This window comes from Rana temporaria, chromosome 1, assembly GCF_905171775.1.
Source record: "Rana temporaria chromosome 1, aRanTem1.1, whole genome shotgun sequence".
NCBI lineage: Eukaryota > Metazoa > Chordata > Amphibia > Anura > Ranidae > Rana > Rana temporaria.
The window spans coordinates 470928894-470948383 of NC_053489.1; the positions used below are offsets into that span (position 1 = coordinate 470928894).

The following is a 19490-nucleotide window of genomic DNA, read 5'->3' on the forward strand; positions in this document are numbered from 1 at the left end:
TCTTAATACAAAATATTACAAAACGCTGCGTATATCACAAACTGTTGAAAGCACAAAATGAGCAATTGAACATCAAACAAAGATATGGGGTGAACACTGCTGGGACCTTTGAATGCTATGTAGAGTACTAAGGGCCAGATTCACAGAGATTTACGTTACTCCGCGGCGGCGTAACGTATCCCCATTACCGCCGCAGGTTTACAGCGTAAGTGCCCGATTCACAAAGCTCTTACCTGTAAACTTGCGGCGGTGTAACATAAATGCGCTCGGCGCAAGCCCGCCTAATTCAAATGGGGCGGGCACCATTTAAATTAAGCGCGTTCCCGCGCCGAACGTTCTGCGCATGCTCCGTGTTCAAATTTCCCGACGTGCATTGCGCGAAATTACGGCGCCCCAACGTTTTTTTTAAATGCGACGTGCGTTACGGCGTTTCGTATTCCCAGACGTCTTACGCAAAAAAAAAAAAATCTAAATTCGATGCGGGAACGACGGCCATACTTTAACATGGCTGATCTAAAGATAAGCCATGTTAAAGCCGTAAAAACAACTAGCGACGACGTACGGGATTGCGACGAACGCGTGGATCTTCGTGGATCGCCGTAACTAGTCATTGCTATTCTACGCCGACCACAATGGAATCGCCACCTAGCGGCCGGCCTAGAATTGCATCCTAAGATACGACGGTGTAAGTCAATTACACCTGTCGGATCTTATGGCTATCTATGCGTAACTGATTCTATGAATCAGTCGCATAGTTAGGACGGGCGGATCACAGAGATACGACGGCGTATCAGGAGATACGCCGTCGTATCTCTTCTGTGAATCTGGCCCAATGATCTTATAAATCTACTCCACTCCACTCCACTCCACTCCAACTCACTTTTTAGATATCCATTTTTTGTTTCCCCAATATCCTGATGTTATCCACAAAGTAAAACACCACAAGATGTTTAATATGTGTAAATCAGAACGATCTTACTCTGTCCATAACCAGGTATTATGGAAAATCTGCTGCTCATCTGCAATAAATGAAGCAGTTAAAATGGGATCCATATGTGTTGTTCCCCAAAACAGAGAAAGCAAACAGCCCATCATCTAGGGACAGAAAAAATCATTGAGATAGATTTAAATAGCTTTATTAGAATCAAATGATTTTAATTTCATCGATGTTGGGCTGTTTGCTGTCTATTAAAACAAAAGGATAGCACTATACCGATGTAGGGAACTGTACCGTAGTCATATCACCATATGCATAACAAGTCTGCAATCATTGGAATATACTGTAGGTACATCCTTTACCCCCAATCATCTCAATAAAGATACTAGCAATACTTTACTTAGGTTCAAAATACAGTTCACATTGCTAACTCACATTTCTGTAATCCTGAGTCCTTCAGCTGCAAGTTTTCACACTGCAATCTACAGCTTGTATCCTTTATTGAGGTGTTTGCTTTCGATGTCTTGGTATATTGTAGGATAACATTGTGCTTATTGCTAGCTGAGTTGTGTTATTTTTATATATTTAGTGGCTGACTGAACTGCCCTATGACTAGTTTAGGCTTTATTTCTAGATGATGGTGAAAACACCATGGTGGGCCATTATGTAACTTTAAGGAATATTTTAGAATGTAATGACTTGTAAAATATAGAGATTAAATTGTACAAGCATACATGATTTTCAATTGGTATGTTAGTGTTTAATTAGTGAGAGGGAAGGTTATTAGGAGTAAATTGATGTAGCTAATTATGGTTCCTCAGATACCCTGATGAAGTGGGTAAAGATGAAACCCAAGTTGGGACATGCTATTTAATCAGGCAGTGATATTATATGCTTTTATCCTTTTATTGAGGACATGTTAAAGGTGGAGGGAGTGGTTTACGTAACTCTACCGATAACAGGTCACATGACAGTCAGAGACACCTGACTAGGAAATAACACATGCTGATCCCATTTTAACAATGTGTTTTACTGCAAAGGAGCAAAGAGATGTTCCAATAAAATTCCCATGGTTGGCCCTCTGCAGAAAACATCACAAAAAAAAAGCAAGAAAGTGTTATTTCTACTGCCATACTCTTCATAATGTTAAATATATGGAGTCCTCTGTATGAAGGAGATCCTCTAGTACAGGGGTCTCCAAACTGCGGCCTGAGGGCCAGATGTGGCCCTTTGCTAGCCTTTATCTGGCCCTTGGGTCACTATTCCTCCCACTGACACCAACAAGGGGGCACTATTTCTTCCACTGATACCAATGATGGGATACTATTCCTGTTACTAATAAGGGGCACTGCTATTCCTTCTACTGATCACCAACCTTGAGGCCATATGTATTCTCACTGATGCTAGGCTCAGGACATTTTCTGCCCCTGCAGGTTGCAATCTGGCCCTCCTAAAGTCTGAAGGACAATAAACTGGCCCTTGGTTTGAAAAGTTTGGAGACCCCTGCTCAGTAGCTTCTGCATTTGGAAAACAGAGTTAAGAGAGCAGAGTGCACAAATTGTACCAGATTTAGATTTAAGAAGCCAGTACTGTAGTTACAATATGAAGCATATTCTTAGTCAAACATAATATAGCATTAAAGTATATGTGAACCCTCACCTTGTTAAACAACCCATTCAGTTTCAAATAGAAATGAAAGGCAAAACATTTGTGTATACATATAAAAACATTAAAAAATAATATTTTCAATTTTTTTGGTTTTATAAATGATCACATATGCTCTATTCTCAGGAGCTTAGAGTGCTGGGGTAGGAGAAACAGCAGCACGCTCGTCTTCCCAGTGAATGGCTGTGGGGAGGGTGTGTCAACACAAGTCTGACCACTGGAGCAGAGCAGGCTGTGTTCTCAGGACAGCCAGAATGCTGACCACGCTGTGCTCTCCCGTGTGGTCAGCTTTTAATAGGAAAGCAGATTGACTGTCAGGAACACCAGGTATTTCACACAAAGGAAGCAATACAAAGAGAACAGGATACTTTTTCATACAAGTACATGGTACAGCAGGCACATACCAGGAATATGAAATGTTAGGTTAACATATGCTTTAAAAGAAATAAATATTTAAAGTGATCATTGACCCCATAGTATTTTCCAAACATGTTAGGCCCCGTACACACGACCGAGTTTCTCGGCAGAATTCAGCCAGAAACTCGGTTCAGAGCTGAATTCTGCCGAGAAACCCGGCCGTGTGTACACTTTCGGCCGAGGAAGCCGACGAGGACCTCGGCGAGGGAATAGAGAACATGTTCTCTATTTCCTCGTTGTTCTATGGGAGAACTCGGCCCGCCGAGCTCCTCGGCGGCTCCAGGACTGAACACGCCGAGGAACTCGATGTGTTTGGCACGTCGAGTTCCTTGGCCGTGTGTACGGGGCCTAAGAGTAGGTATCTATTCTATGTACTTGCCAAATTAAAGTGTTTATGTATTAATACTATTTCAGTATCTGTAGGGGTGACTTTATATAAGCTCTGGAATCTTGTCAATGATATTACATCATGTACTATGACATAAAAGGTGCTGGTACAACCACTACTGCTAGGTTGCTTTAATAATACTAAATTATACTTGTATGCAAGTGTGTGAATTTGTTTGTGCGTGCTGGTCTCCTTTCACCTAAGGACAGCCATAGATGGTTTGAATCTCGGCCGGTTTAGCAGGAACTGGCCAAGATTTAAACCGTGTATGGGCAGGCTAAATGTACCAAGTTGATCAATCGATCAACTTGGGTACAACCAGCCTGCTGGATTCACTTGTGATTATTGCTATTGGCTGCTAGCAAAAAATCTCTGTCTTCTCCCGGTGGGGATGGCTTTTCCCGCCCGCCCCCGCTAGGAGCAGAAAATTTCTCAGTAGGAGGGACTGTCAGCACTATCTGTGTTGATGGGAGAATGGGTTGCAGGAAAGAAATTTGCACCATCTATGGTCTGCCATAGGCATCTAAATGTTCCCATGCATTTATCACCCAGTAGTAGTGTGGTCTCTAATTGTTAGAAAGAACTCCATGAAGTCAGAAATAAAAGTAGCGTGGGAGGTAATTGTAATGGATCGTTTATCATACCTTCATCTTTTGCTGGGAAGAGAGCTGCCAAAACATGGCTCTGAGGACTATGGTAATGTTACCGTAATTTTGGTCCCAACTGTGTTTTTTTTTTTACTGCAGCAGTTGACCCCACATCACTCTGTGAAGATGGCTACTTAAAGAGGAGGTCCAGCCCCCCCCCACAAAGATTTAAGTCAGCAGCTACAAATACTGCAGCTGCTGACTTTTAATATATGCACACCTCCCTGTCAAGGAAGCCTGCGATGTCGGCACCCCAGCCGATCTTCGGTAAGGGAACCTGGCAGTGAAGCCTTTTGGCAAAGTGCGCTGCACATTCTAATTGGTCTGGCGGCAGAGGGAATGGCCCGAACTTCCATGAGACAGCTCCGCAGCCCTGTCTCCCAGAAGTGGGAGACGGTACCTGTCAAAAACAGGTACACGTTCTCTCCTCCCCCTGAAAGGTGGCAAATGTAGCACCGGAGAGGGGTAGGAGATGGATAAGTGGAAGTTCCACGTTTGGGTGGAACTCCGCTTTAAACTCAAACAAACACTACGATTTGAAGTGTGTGGTAATTGTACCACTGTAGTAAATCCACATTTTGACAACTCTCTTTCTAGCAAAGGTCACAGGGGCACTTAAGTAAATAATACAATAAAGTTTATCCTGCATTACTTTAAATAATTCTACATGCGGTAGACAAAAAAGGAGTAAAGCTAAGAATTTAGGGCCAGATTCACAGAAGAGATACGACGGCGTATCACTGATACGCCGTCGTATCTCTCAGAGTATCTATGCGACTGATTCATAGAATCAGTTCCGCATAGATAGCCCTAAGATCTGACAGGTGTAATTGACTTACACCATCGGATCTTAGGATGCAATACCTCGGCCGCCGCTGGGTGGAGTTTGCGTCGTTTTCCTGCGTCGGGTATGCTAATGAGCATTTACGGCGATCCACGACGGTTTTCGCGTTCGTTACGTCGTCGCTAGTAATTTTTTCCTGTCGCAAATTTATACCTGCTTTAACATGGCTTAACTTTAGTCGAGTCATGTTAAAGTATGGCCGTCGTTCCCGGGTCGAATTTCAATTTTTTTTTGTTTTGGCGTAAGACGTCCGGGAATACGAATGGACGCTACGCACGTCGGCGTTCTAAAAAATGACGTCACATCGCGCAAAGCACGGCGGGAATTTCTAAACTGAGCATGCGCAGTACGTCCGGCGCGGGAGCACGCCTAATTTAAATGGTACACGCCCCATTTGAATTGGGCGGGCTTGCGCCGGACGTGTTTACGATACACCGCCGCAAGTTTACAGGTAAGTGCTTTGTGGATCAGGCACTTACACTGAAAAATTGCGGCGGTGTAACGTAAACGGGTTACGTTGCGTCGCCGCAATTGTACGAGAATCTGGCCCTTAAGTTGTAAGACATAACAATAAAACATGTATATACGTCTCCTTACCTAATTTCTGCAGGATTTGTCCCCTGATCTGGATGCATACAGACTGAACTAAAATTCTGTCACTCTCTTCAGAATATAGCCAGGTGCCTGGTTATTTTTCAAAAAATTTAAAAAGATAATAGAAAAAAATAATAGTCAATATATGTGCAATATCAACTTTGTGTGTACTAATGTTGTACAATTTTATGAAAATAAACTTATATTGTATTTTACCCTGCCCAGAACGCTTCCCTGCCAGTATCGCCAACAGAACAGCAGAGAAATGTAATACCAGGTCAGAGCATGGAGTATGAACTGTCCATAAGATTTATTTATAGCCCAAATACCACTGCTATTACAAATTTAAATTATGCCCAGATAACAAGCAATTGAGCTGCAAGTTTAAAAAATTACTTGCTAAGCTATTGCGAGACTTCACACGTTTGATTCACAATTGCAGTAAGTCCGTAATGCGTGACTCCAGATCAACTTTCTTTGCAAACATTCTGCAAGTCTGCTGCAAGTCTGCTGCAAGTTCTGGTTCAGTTATGTTGTGCAATAGTCATCCCACCACAGGGGTCACTGTGACTTGCAGAGCTCTTGCTGTAGACTCACCACTGCAACTTTGCTCTTGCTAGAGACATGTCACACATATTTGCTACAAATTAGAAAAGTGACAACTAGAACCTGTGCTTCAAGTATTCTGCAAGTGCACAACTTGCCAGTAAAAATGTGCAGCAAGTTAACAGACTTATGCCGCGTACACACGGTCGGAATTTCTGACAACAAATGTTCGATGTGAACTTGTTGTCAGGAAAATCTGATCATGTGTATGCTCCATCGGACATTTCCTGTTGGAATTTCCGACAACAAATGATTGAGAGCTGGTTCCGAAAGCAAAAGTTCTTGTCGGAAATTCCGATCGTTTGTATGCAATTTTGACGCACACAAATCCTATGCATGCTCGGAATCAATTCGACGCATGCTCGGAATCATTTAACTTAATTTTTCACGGCTCGTCGTAGTGTTGTACGTCACCGCGTTCTTGACGTTCCGAATTTCCGACAACATTTGTGTGACCGTGTGTATGCAAGACAAGTTTGAGCCAACAATCCATCGGAAAAGAATCCATGGTTTTGTTGTCGGAATGTCCGATCGTGTGTATGCGGCATTACGATTCAACACTGGCACAAGTTTGTGGCAAGTTATCCTTGCTATATGGGTGGGGTCATGCATCTTCCCATAGATTCTCCAAAATGAAAAATAAATAATTGGGTATAGCAATTACAAGTAACTAACACCTATAATATGACTTTGTAGGAGGGGACAGATAAACATGCCTACTAACAGGAATTACATAAATCTCCATAAAGCAATGTTTCTCAACTAGAGTCCTCAAGTACCTTCAACAGGTCATGTTTTCATGCTTACCATTATTTTGCACAGGTGATTTGATCAGTTTCACTGCCTTAATTACCACATCTGTTTCATCTGAGGGAAATCCTGAAAACATGACCTGTTGTGGGGTACTTGAGGACTGGAGTAGAAAAACATTGCCATGTGGGCATGCTCATTGGCCAGCAGGGGAGCCAATCAGCGGGTCTGGCGGACTCGATGTTTGTTCCCTGCAGTGACAGAACAGGGATCTGCCATAGTAAACAAGGCAGATCTCCATTCTGACAGGGGATCACACGGAGATCCTGTCTTTCTGCTATGCAGTAAGACAGATCTGTGTGATGTCCAAGGCAGCCCATCCCCCCACACAGTTAGAAACACACTGAGGGAACACATATTGCCCCTGATATTAACCCCTTCCATGCCAGTGTCATTAGTACAATGTCAGTGCATATTTTTAGTACTGATCGCTGTAAAAATTTCACCGGTTCCCAAAAAAGTGTAATAAAATGTCAGCAAGGTGTCCGATCTATCTGCAATGTCACAGTCCCACTAAAAATCGCTGATCACCGCCATTACTAGTAAAAAAAAAAAATTATAATAAAAATGCTATAAATCTATCCCCTATTTTGTAGATGGTAGAACTGTTGCGCAAACCAACCAAAAATATGTAGCAGAATACAAATTGGACTAAGTTGATGAAGAAATGTAAAAACAATTATTGGGTATGTTTTATAGCAAAGAATACAAATATATATATTTTTTTCAAAATTGTCGGTCTTTTTTTGTTTGTAGCGCAAAAAATAAAAACCACAGTAGGTGATCAAATACCACCAAAAAAAAGCTCTATTTGTGGGGGAAAAAGGACATCAATTTTATTTGGATACAGCGTCGCACGACTGCACAATTGTCAGCTAAAGTAACACAGTGCCGTATCGCAAAAAATGGCTCAGTCTCTAAGGGGGTAAATCCTTCCAGGGCTGAAATGGTTTAAATAAGTAAGTCCCCAAAGAGTACACGGCTGCATCCTCATTGAGGTTTATTATGTTTCTTACCTGTTGCTCCATTGTTGCTTATTAGACTACTTAATATATACTCCGCTTTTAAAAGCTTTCCTGTAAATAAAAGATATACAATACAACAAATGTTACACATTACAAATGTCATCCAGTTAATCCACTATCACAAAACATTCATACAGAAAACCTTAAAGTGAATCTTTCATTACACTATACTAGCATAGGAGAGGTCTGCAATGGAGACCTCCATAATTCTGTCAGCACACCGGTCCTGTAAGGCCCCATACAGACGAGCGGACAGTCCGATGAAAACGGTCCGCCGGACTGTTTTCATCGGACATGTCCGCTCGGAGATTTCTGTCTGATGGTTGTACACACCATCAAACAGAAATCCGCGCGGACAGGATACGCGGTGACGTGGCCGCGCCATCGCCGCGGTGACGTGCGCGACCCTGGAAAGTCAATGCTTCCACGCATGCGTCGAATGACTTTGACGCATGCGAGGGCTTTCGGCCGAGCGGACATGTCCGGTGAGTCGTACAGACGTCTGAACATGTTCCGACGGACAGGTTTCCAGCGGACATGTTTCTTAGCATGCTAAGAAATTTTTGTCCGCTGGAAAACGGTCGGCTGGACAAATGTCCGCTGGAAAACGGTCCGATAGGCCGTACACACGACCGAACATGTCTGCTGAAACTGGTCCGCGGACCAGTTTCAGCGGACATGTTCGGTCGTGTGTACGAGGCCTAAGATGTACCTGCCACATTTATGCTGGGTTCACACTTATGCAAATTGGATGTGGGTTTCCTTACATCCACTTCCATGCATGACAGGAGAGTGTGACTGGCTTTCAATGGAGCCAGTTCACACATCTCCGTGGCGGGCAAGGTCCACATTTGGAAAGTACCCTGTGCGTCTTTGGCTCTGAATCAGGTGCAAATTCAGGCAGAAATTCAGACTTGATTCGCACCTGAATTGTTGAACGCGGCTGCAGGTTCGTGCCTGGGGTCCAGTGCGTGTCTGTTCACCAGTTCAGGTGCTATTCAGGCCTGAATTTGCACCGGAACCGGATCCAGACACGCACAGGACACTTTTGCAATCTGACAAAAGTATCTCAAGTGTGTGGGGATACCCCTGTAGACGTCTCATGCAGAAAAAACCCTCATATAGATGGATGGAAATTACAAAAAAAATTCATTGCGCAATGCCATTTCTATCCATCTATATGAGTTTTTTTCAGTCAACAGACTTCTACCGTATCCCCACATGCTTGAGAGACCATACTAGAGATAGGTGGTTAACATCTAGGGGTAAGTGCACATCCATATGGGGCACCCAGTCTGAGCACATCTGCACATAGATATGTCATTAGAGCACAAGCACCCTATATCATCACCTGTTGGGACTGTATCAGATATATAGGCGTGTATATTAACCTTACTAACACTAATGCCGTGTACACACGATCGGAAATTCCGACAGGAATGAGCTTTTGGTCAGAAATTCCAAATTCCATCAGAATTTTTCTGTCGGAATTTCCGCCAAGAAAAAATTGAGAGCTCTTTTGTTAAAAAGAAATTGAGAGCTGGTTCTCAATTTTTCAGACGGGAAAAATTATTGGAGGCAATTTTGATCGTCTGTATGCAATTGCGACGCGCAAAAAAAAACATGCTTGAAGCATTAAACTTAATTTTTCTTGGCTCGTCGTAGTGTTGTACGCCACACGTTCTTGACGATCGGAATTTGGTGTGTATGCAAGTTTGAGCCGAAATTCCGTAGAAAAAAAAATCCACGGTTTGTCGGATTTTCCGATCGTGTGTACGCGGCATAAGCGCAGCAAATTGTTTTTATATTGTCCATTGCTTTGTAGCAATTTTTTCTTACTGCAGCTGGTGTATTGTTGAATATTTTTGGTTATCCATAGGCGCTAAGGTTTAAAAAAATATATGATATGATTGGTTTTAGTATGTACAGTTTGGAGACACCTGCAAGAGAGGCTACTAGGGACAGTGATATAGGAACAGCTAGATAAAGCAGTGCAGATTGTGATTGGAGAGCTGAAATTGTGGGGTACAGTCAGAAAACATAGTATGAAAGGGAGGAGTGGAGAGATGCCAGAGAATGTAGTGCAGACAGAGGGAGAGAGCTGCCAGAGAAGTTATTGCAGACAGTGTGAGAAGATAGTACTGGCAACAGGGAGTAAATGCTCCTAATGGAACAATGGGGTTGATTTGCTAAAACTGGAGAGTGCAAAATCTTGTGCAGCTTTGCATAGAAACCAATTAGCTTCCAGGTTTGTTTGTTTTTTGTCAATGGTTAATTAAAAAAGTTGAAGTAAGAAGCTTATTGGCTATGACATACCTTGGCTATACCACGCACAGCTACACCAGATTTTACACTCTCCTCCAGTTTTAGTAAATCCACCACAATGTATGTTGGGGATGTACACACTGATGATAAATGAATTAGGGTGATTACTTAGGTAGTAGAGCATGTTCACTTTGCAAAATTAATTTTAAAGTGGAGCTCCACCCATAAATATAACATTACATCAGTAGTTTTAAAAAAAAATTATTAGTCCTTTGCAAAATGTTTTTTTTTTTTTTAGATGCCTTCAAAGTGTTGTTGCTAGGCAGAATAGTTAATCTTCCCTCTTCCTGCACCTAGGTGCTTAATGCTTCCTAACCTACACCGCACAGACTCCTGGGAATGTAGTGGGTGTAACTTTCCAGGAGTCTGTGCACTCCCCAGTCTCAAAGAATCATGTGACTTGGACAGCACAGGTGCTGAAACCTGATCTGACACTGCTTGTGCAGCACTGAGCATGTGTGAGATCTGCAAGGCTGAAATCCAGGAAGCCATACAGTCTGGCCTCATGATGCCCACACTTAAGATGGCCCCAGTCAATTTCTATTTTATAAAGTGTCCTAAATGCTGTAACAACCTAACAAAACGGACCTTAGTTTACAGACTAACTTTACTAGAATACATTAAGCTTGTGTATTACAGGGGTATTTATATTTAAAAAGTAAAATTGTGGCTGGAACTCCGCTTTAACTATATACAGTGAATTGTCACTTAGCCTAAATGAAAACTCACTTTGCAAAGAATACCTAATTATGTACAAGAAAAAAATGATTGGATGAATAAGTGCACAGCCTTAAATTTTCCTTGCACGTGATTGGGTATTCTTTGCAAAGTAATTTTTTTAACTTAGCCTGACCTGATTCCGTAACCTCAGTAAATATTCACTTTGCAAATTAAGCATGCGCTACTTGTTTTTATTAATCAACCCCATTGTCTACCTGGTTGTGGGCACTACTGAGTAAACTGTGTGTCTGATATGGGATATGATCTAGGCACAGTACAGAAACTAACATGGAGCAAACAACTACACAGCAAAGGGGTCATATAAATTCCAATCAACCTCCATATTTAAATGTCACTTTTGTTTAATATAATTATACATTTCAAACATTAATGATGTGCAGTAATTTCAGTCATATTTATAAAGCAGTGATTGTGACATTCCCCAAACATTCACAGGTTGTGTATAATTCCTCGTAACACTGAGATTCACCTGCAGTAAATATTTAATAAATGTCACATTTATTACTTTTTAAATATGTACTTCTAATACAGAATGTCACATTTATTACTTTTTAAATATGTCCTTCTAACACAGAATGTCACATTTATTACTTTTTAAATATGTCCTTCTAATACAGAAGGCTTTTGTCAGACATAAGATCTAATATTCATAGATGTAAATAAAACAGAAAAAGTCTGTTCATGATACATATAGAAAAATCGGTTATCTGCAAATCAGAGATCAAGTCCAATTTTGAAAACCAGAATAACAAAAGAAGTCACAAATACACACAGCTGTCCCAACATTTGCTCCTTCAAAAATGAAGTAAAAGGGAGAACCTGTCATTTTTGGTCACTTGTTTATTTAGTTAAGAGGTCCTATGGAACAGAATACAAGATACAGAATATAGGAGCAAGCTTTTATATAATGCCTAGATTGTCTGTTGCATTACAGGGGCTCTTGATCAGAAGTAGGCAATTCAGATACCCCTGTTTGAAACCAGCAGGGTATATTTGTTTGGGAACAAAAGGCCCAATTAGTATTTTCCACACCCTTTCACAAATCTCTCTACCTCTTTTGGCTCTAAAACTCTTCTTTCTTGCCCCTTTGTTAAAATAAAGGGAGGCTGGCCATCGGTTTGAAAGGATGCCACTGGGTTCATAGAAATGTCATGCCATAATGGCACCAAGTGTCCTCTTGAAAGTCAAGTAGTTCCTAATTGGATCTAAGCTCAGAAAACAGAGAAAGATCAACTCAGAGATATGTCACCTGTATTTACGGAGATGCGAGCTTGTCGTATAACCACCTGTGGGGCTATTGGTGTGGAAGGATACAACTTGTGCAAAGCTTTGGCAACCGACAGAAGTCTTGTGGATGCATCTACCCAGTATAGGAATCGGTCAATCAGGAACACAATGGCAGCAGCGGTACCACTGTCTTGAACCTTTATACAAGCCTTCAAATACACCTAGCATGGAGAGATAACAAACCACTATGTCAAGCATTGCATTATAACTTGCTACGATAACATTAAAGAAAATCTATGGTTACAGTTTACATTTTCATTTTATAACATCAGCATTGTAATAACAGTGCAACAAATAGTTATTATTAACAATCCAATATAAGCTTACTTGAAAATCTTGTTTCTTGTTGTGAGTTCTGCCTATCTGCTGGCCATTTTTTTTCAAAACTTTCTGGTTTCCCTACATGCTTTGCAGCTTCTCCTCTGCTGTTTACTTTCAAGGACTACATATCCCATGGTACTTTCCTGAAACTCCTCCTCCCAAGTTTTTTAAGTATAATGGCACAAAAACTGAAATCATCACCTTCAGTGACAGGGAGAAAAACAATCCTATTCCTGCGTGGCCTTCCTCGTTCGGTGCTCCGCCTGAGGTAGCCAACCAGGTGAGGGAATTGGGGGTCATCTTGGATTCCAGATTGACTCTGGACCCTCAGGTGAGTGAAGTAGTGAGTTCATGGCACCTCCACCTAAAGCTCCTGCGGGCCTTTTCTGCTATCTGGATGATGACTCGGATAAGATAGCTCTGATCCATGCAACAATTACCAGACGATTGGACTACTGTAATGCTTTGTATCTTGGCCTACCTAAAAAGATCATGCATAGACTTCAACTAAATCAGAACGCTGCAGCAAGGTTACTCACGGGTGCTGGTAGGAGAGATCATATCACCCCAATTTTGAATACCTTGCATTGGTTGCCCATCGGTGAGCGGGTTCTGTTTAAGATTGGCCGTTTTATGCATAGGATAGTCCATGGAGGTGGACCAGAGTACCTCTGGAAAAGATTCACATGATATGCTCCTAGTAGAGCACTACGTTCAGCAGGACAAACTAATGTCGTTGTTCCTAGGGTGAAGAAACAGAGACAAGGAGAATGTGCAGGGGGGTAAGGTATGGAATGATTTACTGTTGGTCCTAAAAAAACACCACCAATTTGCTAAGCTTCAGGAAGAGTTTGAAGACCTTGCTCTTCCAGAAGTGTTACTGGGGGCTTATAGGTCACTGCATCCTGGCCAGTAAGGGAGCTAGATTAAGAAGATCAGAATCTCCCTGCTCATTATAGTCATATGCATCGAGGCCCATGGGTAAGACTGCGTTTATAAGCATTTTTTAATAATAATAATAATAATAATAATAATAATAACACCTCTGTAGTTTAGAAGGAAGGCTCTTCGAAATGCAGTGCCTACTCACTGGGTATAGTGAATATGTGTCACAGAATTCAAGGAAGTAAATGTGTGTGAATCTTAAAGTGGTTTCAAAGGTTCAAGGTTTTTTGTCTTAATGCATTCTATGCATCCAAAATTCCGACCGTGTGCATGCTCCATCTGACTTTTGCTGTTGGAATTTCCACTAACAAAAGATTGAGAGCTGGTTCTCAAATTTTCAGACGGAAAAAATCCCTATTGGAAATTCTGTTTGTCTGTAGCAATTCAGACGCGCAAAATTCCGACACATGCTCGGAAACAATTCAACGCATGCTCGGAAGCATTGAACTTAATTTTCTCGGCTCATCGTAGTGTTGGACGTCACCGCGTTCTTGACAGTCGAAAGTTCAGAGAACTTTTGTGTGACCGTGTGTATGCAAGCCAAGCTTGAGCAGAATTCCGTCGGAAAAACCTTGGATGGTTGATGGTGAAATCCGATCGTGTATACGCGGCATTAGAGTCACTAACTCAAACCAATATACAGGGAAGGACTTCTGCCTTACCTTATCAACATGTTTCAGGTCAATGACTCCAATAAACCAATAAAGCCAGTGTAGTATATTAGCCAGGTAACTAGAATATTCACAATGAGCTCTGCAATTACAGCTTCCTCTCTCTAAAAAAAGGTTAGATTAAACTGACCATAGGAATGTTATGCATACAAGTCTTTCTATGATAAGATGCATGCTCCTGGCAACAGGCACTACCTATACTATATTATCAAAAGTACTGGGACGCCTGCCTTTACACGCACATGAACTTTAATGGCATACCGCCCAGGGCTTCCAATAATACTTATACGCCGATGACATCCAAATCTATCTGTCTACTCCTCACATCACTCCTTCAGTCTCCTCTTGCATTACTAACTTACTAACTGACATCTCAGCATGGATGTTGCACCACTTCCTTAAACTAAATCTCTCTAAAACCGAGTTAATAATATTCCCCCCCTGCCCATGCCCCCCTCCACGACTTTTCCATCAAAATCAACAATGCAAACATCAGTCCCTCCCCTCATGCTAGGTGTAATCCTAGACTCTGACTTGTCATTTCAGTCTCAGGTCCAATCATTGTCAAAAGTTTGTAGAATTCACCTCCGTAACATCTCTAAAATGTGCCCCTTTTTAACAAATGAAACCACCATGCTCCTCATTCATTCCCTTGTTATCTCTCGCCTTGGCTATTGCAACTCCCTTCTCATTGGCCTGCCTCTCCATAGGCTATCCCCTCTTCAGTCTATCGTGAATGCTGCTGCCAGACATATCCACCTTACCAACCGCTGAGGCCTCGTACACACGACCGAGGAACTTGTCGTAAACGAAACATCGTTTTCCTCAACGAGTTCCTTGTCAGGCTTGTCGAGAATCTTGTCAAGCTTTCTTTGCATACACAATGTCAAGACAAAATCTCGTCGTTCTCAAACGAGGTGACGTACAACACGTACGACGGCACTATAAAGGGGAACTTTGATTCCACTGGCGCCACCCTTGGGGCTGCTTTTGCTAATCTCATGTTACTGCGTGTTAAGTAAAAGTTTGGTGAGAGATGATTCACGCTTTTTAGTCTGTTACAGCGTGACGAATGTGCTATCTCCATTACAAACCCTACTTTTACCGAAGGCACGCTCCCATCTCATACTTTATTCTGAGCATGCGTGGGTTTCTAAGCAAACACACAAATGCGTTTCTCGTCGTGTGTACGCGGCCTAAGGTAAGTTCTACATGATTGGATATATCAGTTTGTAAATGGATAGAAAACTGGCTAAAAGACAGAATTCAGAGAGTCGTGGTTAATGATTCATACTCTGAATGGTCTAAGGTTATCAGTGGTGTACCCCAAGGTTCAGTGTTGGGACCCTTACTTTTTAATATCTTTATAAGTTATATTGTGTCTGGGATCAAAGGTAACATTTCTGTCTTTGCAGATGACACCAAGCTTTGCAGTGGAATAACGTCTTTACAGGATGTCTCCAATTTACAAGCCAACCTCAATGCTCTGTCTAATTGGGCAACTATGTGGCAGATGAGGTTTAATGTTGATAAATGTAAAGTTATGCACTTGGGGGCTAAGAATATGCATGCATCATACATGCTAGGGGGAGTACAACTGGGGGGATCTGTAGCGGAGAAGGATCTGTGGGTTTTAGTTGATCATAAGCTCAATAATAGCATGCAATGCCAAGCTGCGGTTTCCAAAGCGAGCAAAGTCCTTTCTTGTATTAAGAGAGGTATGGACTCCAGAGAGAGAGAGATATAATTTTGCCCCTGTACAAATCGTTAGTAAGACCTCATCTGGAATATGCAGTTCAGTTTTGGGCACCAGCTCTCAAAAAGGATATCGAAGAATTGGAGAAAGTGCAGAGAAGGGCAACCAAACTGATAAGAGGCATGGAGGAGCTCAGCTATGAGGAAAGATTAGAAGAACTATATTTATTCACTCTTGAGAAGAGAAGAATAAGGGGGGGTATGATTAACATGTACAAATATATAAGGGGTCCATATAGTGAACTTGGTGTTGAGTTATTCACTTTACGGTCAACACTGAGGACAAGGGGGCACTCTTTACATCTAGAGGAAAATAGATTTCATCTCCAAATACGGAAAGGTTTATCCACAGTAAGAGCTGTGAAAATGTGGAATAGACTCCCTCCAGACGTGGTTCTGGCCAGCTCAGTAGATTGCTTTAAGAAAGGCCTGGATTCTTTCCTAAATGTACATAATATAACTAAGAACTAAGATTTGTAGGTGAAGTTGATCCAGGGTAAATCCAATTGCCTCTCGGGGAATCAGGAAGGAATTTTTTCCCCTGCTGTAGCAAATTGGATCATGCTCTTCTGTTTTTTTTTTGCCTTCCTCTGGATCAACTGTGGGTATGGAGTTAGGTGTATGGAATTGTACTGTGTTTTTTATTTTGTTTGTTTATTTTTTTTGTGGTTGAACTGGATGGTCTTTTTTCAACCTGACTAACTATGTAACTATATATAAATTCTGTATAATAATAATAATGTATAATAATCCCAGTCTTAGTCTGTAGGGTTCAATATTGAGTTGGCCCACCCTTTGCAGCTATAACAGCTTCAACTCCTCTGGGAAGGTTGTCCACAAGGTTTAGGAGTGTGTCTATGGGAATGTTTGACCATTCTCCCAGAAGCGCATTTCTGAGGTCAGGCACTGATGTGGATGAAAAGGCCTGGCTCACAGTCTCCACGTTATGGACCTTGCTTTGTGCACTGGTCCAAATCCACTGGTCCAAATTTGGTAAGGTGGGGATTATGTTGTGGGGTTGTTTTTTTAGGGGTTGGCATTGGCTCCTTAGTTCCAGTGAAGGGAACTCTGAAGGCGTCAGCATACCAATACATTTTGGACAATTTTATGCTCCCAACTTTGTAGGAACAGTTTGGGGATGGCCCGTTCCTTTTCCAACATGACTGCGCACCAGTGCACAAAGCAAGGTCCATAAAGACAGATGAGCAAGTTTGGGGTGGAGGAACTTGACTGGCCTGCACAAAGTCCTGACACCTTTGAGATGAATTAGAGTGGAGACTGCAAGTCAGGCCTTCTCATCCACATCAGTGCCTGGCCTCACAAATGCACTTCTGCAAGAATGGTCAAATATTCCCATAGGCACACTCCTAAACCCTGTGTTATAGCTGCAAAGAGTGGGCCAACTCAATATTGAGCCCTACGGACTAAAATTGTAATGCCCCCTCCTCCCTGTCTACTATGTTTTTCTTTCAATGGAAGTCTCCTCAGCAGTTCTTGTGCTCTCCTACGACTCTCTCTCTTTCTCTCTCTTCCCATTTCCTCTTCAAATCTGTCTCTTTCTTTCCCAACTCATGCCCATTCTGGGGAAAAATTGATCTAGAGACTGAGCGACAGTCATTAATTTTAGTACTATACTGCGTAATAGGGGGGAGTCTAGCTATGGACGATAACCATATATGGTGAGTCAGCCCAACGACTATCTGTGACTGTCTTTAGAATGTAATGCCTTATGTTGTTCAATGTGATATCTGTTAAAATGACAATAAAAACCCTAGAATTGGGATGCCATTATTGTTCATGTAAAGGCAGGCATCCCAATACTTTTGGTAATATAGTGTATGTCTGTTTACTCAAAATTTGACAAAAAAAATTATGCAAAAGCAGGGCTTTTTTTCAGGGGGAACTTGGTGGAACTCAGTTCCACCACCTTTGGCTCAGACCCTTTGGTGCCTCCTCACCACAATCACTTGTAAACACAGAAGTCTGGTTTCTGTGTTTACAAGTGACAGCTCTGCACTCTGTGTGTAAACCCCCTGAACTCTGCACTCTGTATGTTATGCAATCCTGGTATTTAATGCCCCTTTAAGACCCTTCTACTGTTTGTGAAATCTGAACGGGGTCGTGGTTGAGTTCCTGCACCTATTTTCTGAGAAAAAAAGCTCTGTGCAAAAGCAATAAGCAACAAATGCAAGTGTATGATTGTGATAGTTTTGGGGTTATTAAAAAGGGGTTAAGTATGTCTTTGGGAAGAATGAAAAGAACAAGAAAAGGGAAAAATAAATAATTATAAAACATATGAAGTACATTAAAATAGACAGGAGCACAGTAAGCAGTATACAATGTATGCTTGAACAAACAAGATGCAAAATAAGCATTTACTGCAACTTTTTGTTTACTGATATTGCATTTATACATAATAATAGGAAAAAATTGTAAAAACTAAATACCCTGGTTCATTCAGAAATGTATAACCTTGTCTAAATGTATGGATAGTCTTTAATTTGTAACTCAGATTTCAAAGGTCCAATTAAGTGGGCTGCAAACTTTTGACAAGCAGGAGGTGGATAGAAAGCAAAATAAGCACTGCCTAGAATGGAAGTGTACAATATTCTCAGCACAATAAAGACACTTACACCTGGCACGAGCAGAATACCTGTTGTTAAACACAATAAAGGAATGTTTCAAAGCACCTGTAAGCAGGCTTTGCACTTTAGTTCTTTGATAGCTCACAGTACAGTGCAGCTTTAAATGCTGACCGCCGCCTAGTCTATTTTTTTTCCCCACTTCTCCGCTACGTAGATTAGAGTACAAAAGCCTGAAAGAGAGTGACCCGCCAAACAAAAGGGTTTTGAGTTGCTCGGAAAAGCAGACTTAGTGGAGGATGGATGGAATCCAAGTGGCCCTATTATTTCCACTTGCACTAATTAGACATTTTTCTGTCACCTATTGAATGCCGCTGAGAGGCCAAACTCACTGAATTCATTCCTAAAGTGTTTACAGAAGTTTGCATCTGTTTGTGTTTCTTCAGGAGGAAAATAAGCACTTGAATAGCACTGAGGAAAATCTAAACGAAGCATCTCATTCTGAAGAGGCGGCAGGCTGCAGCTGCATCATGCCATACAACCTATGGTGTCATCTCCTAACAGGAGGACAATGAATGGAGAAAGCACAGACTGCTGATGCTCTCAGAGACAATGTTTTACATTTTATCTTCTTTTATACTCTCCCCATTCTCTTCTTCCACCAATAATCCTGGTTCTTGAGACACTCGTGAGATGAGTTCCTGAATCAACTATATCTGTTTATACAAAGCAATAGAAGCAAACAACATCACAGCAAATAATTTTTAGAGGAAGTCCTCTATGTCCTAATTGGATATTTTTATTTGATCATTATAGAGCTTTGACTACTGTGTAAACATGTAAACTTGGGTTCTTTTTTATGCCCTTTATTGTTTACACTGGTATGTTTTGTTTTTACTCTGTGACCAGTGGTTGTTTCCGCTCTGTGCG

At 41.6% G+C, this 19490-nt stretch overlaps 1 protein-coding gene across 9 annotated transcripts in view; it reads right to left on the bottom strand.

The window, feature by feature from the left end:
• The window catches only part of ALPK1 (alpha kinase 1), a 180089-nt gene that overhangs the window by 44065 nt on the left and 116534 nt on the right, over positions 1-19490 (bottom strand). For all 9 annotated transcript variants that reach the window (XR_005744222.1, XM_040329060.1, XM_040329078.1 and 6 more), the window contains 3 exons: positions 12249-12447; positions 7925-7984; positions 5496-5582 (listed from right to left, as the gene is read on the bottom strand). Coding sequence is in view for 8 of the 9 variants with exons in the window: in XM_040329060.1 (XP_040184994.1) it covers positions 5496-5582; positions 7925-7984; positions 12249-12447 (346 nt within the window). In the remaining variant the exon portion in view is untranslated. The remainder of the gene's footprint in view (positions 1-5495; positions 5583-7924; positions 7985-12248; positions 12448-19490) is intronic.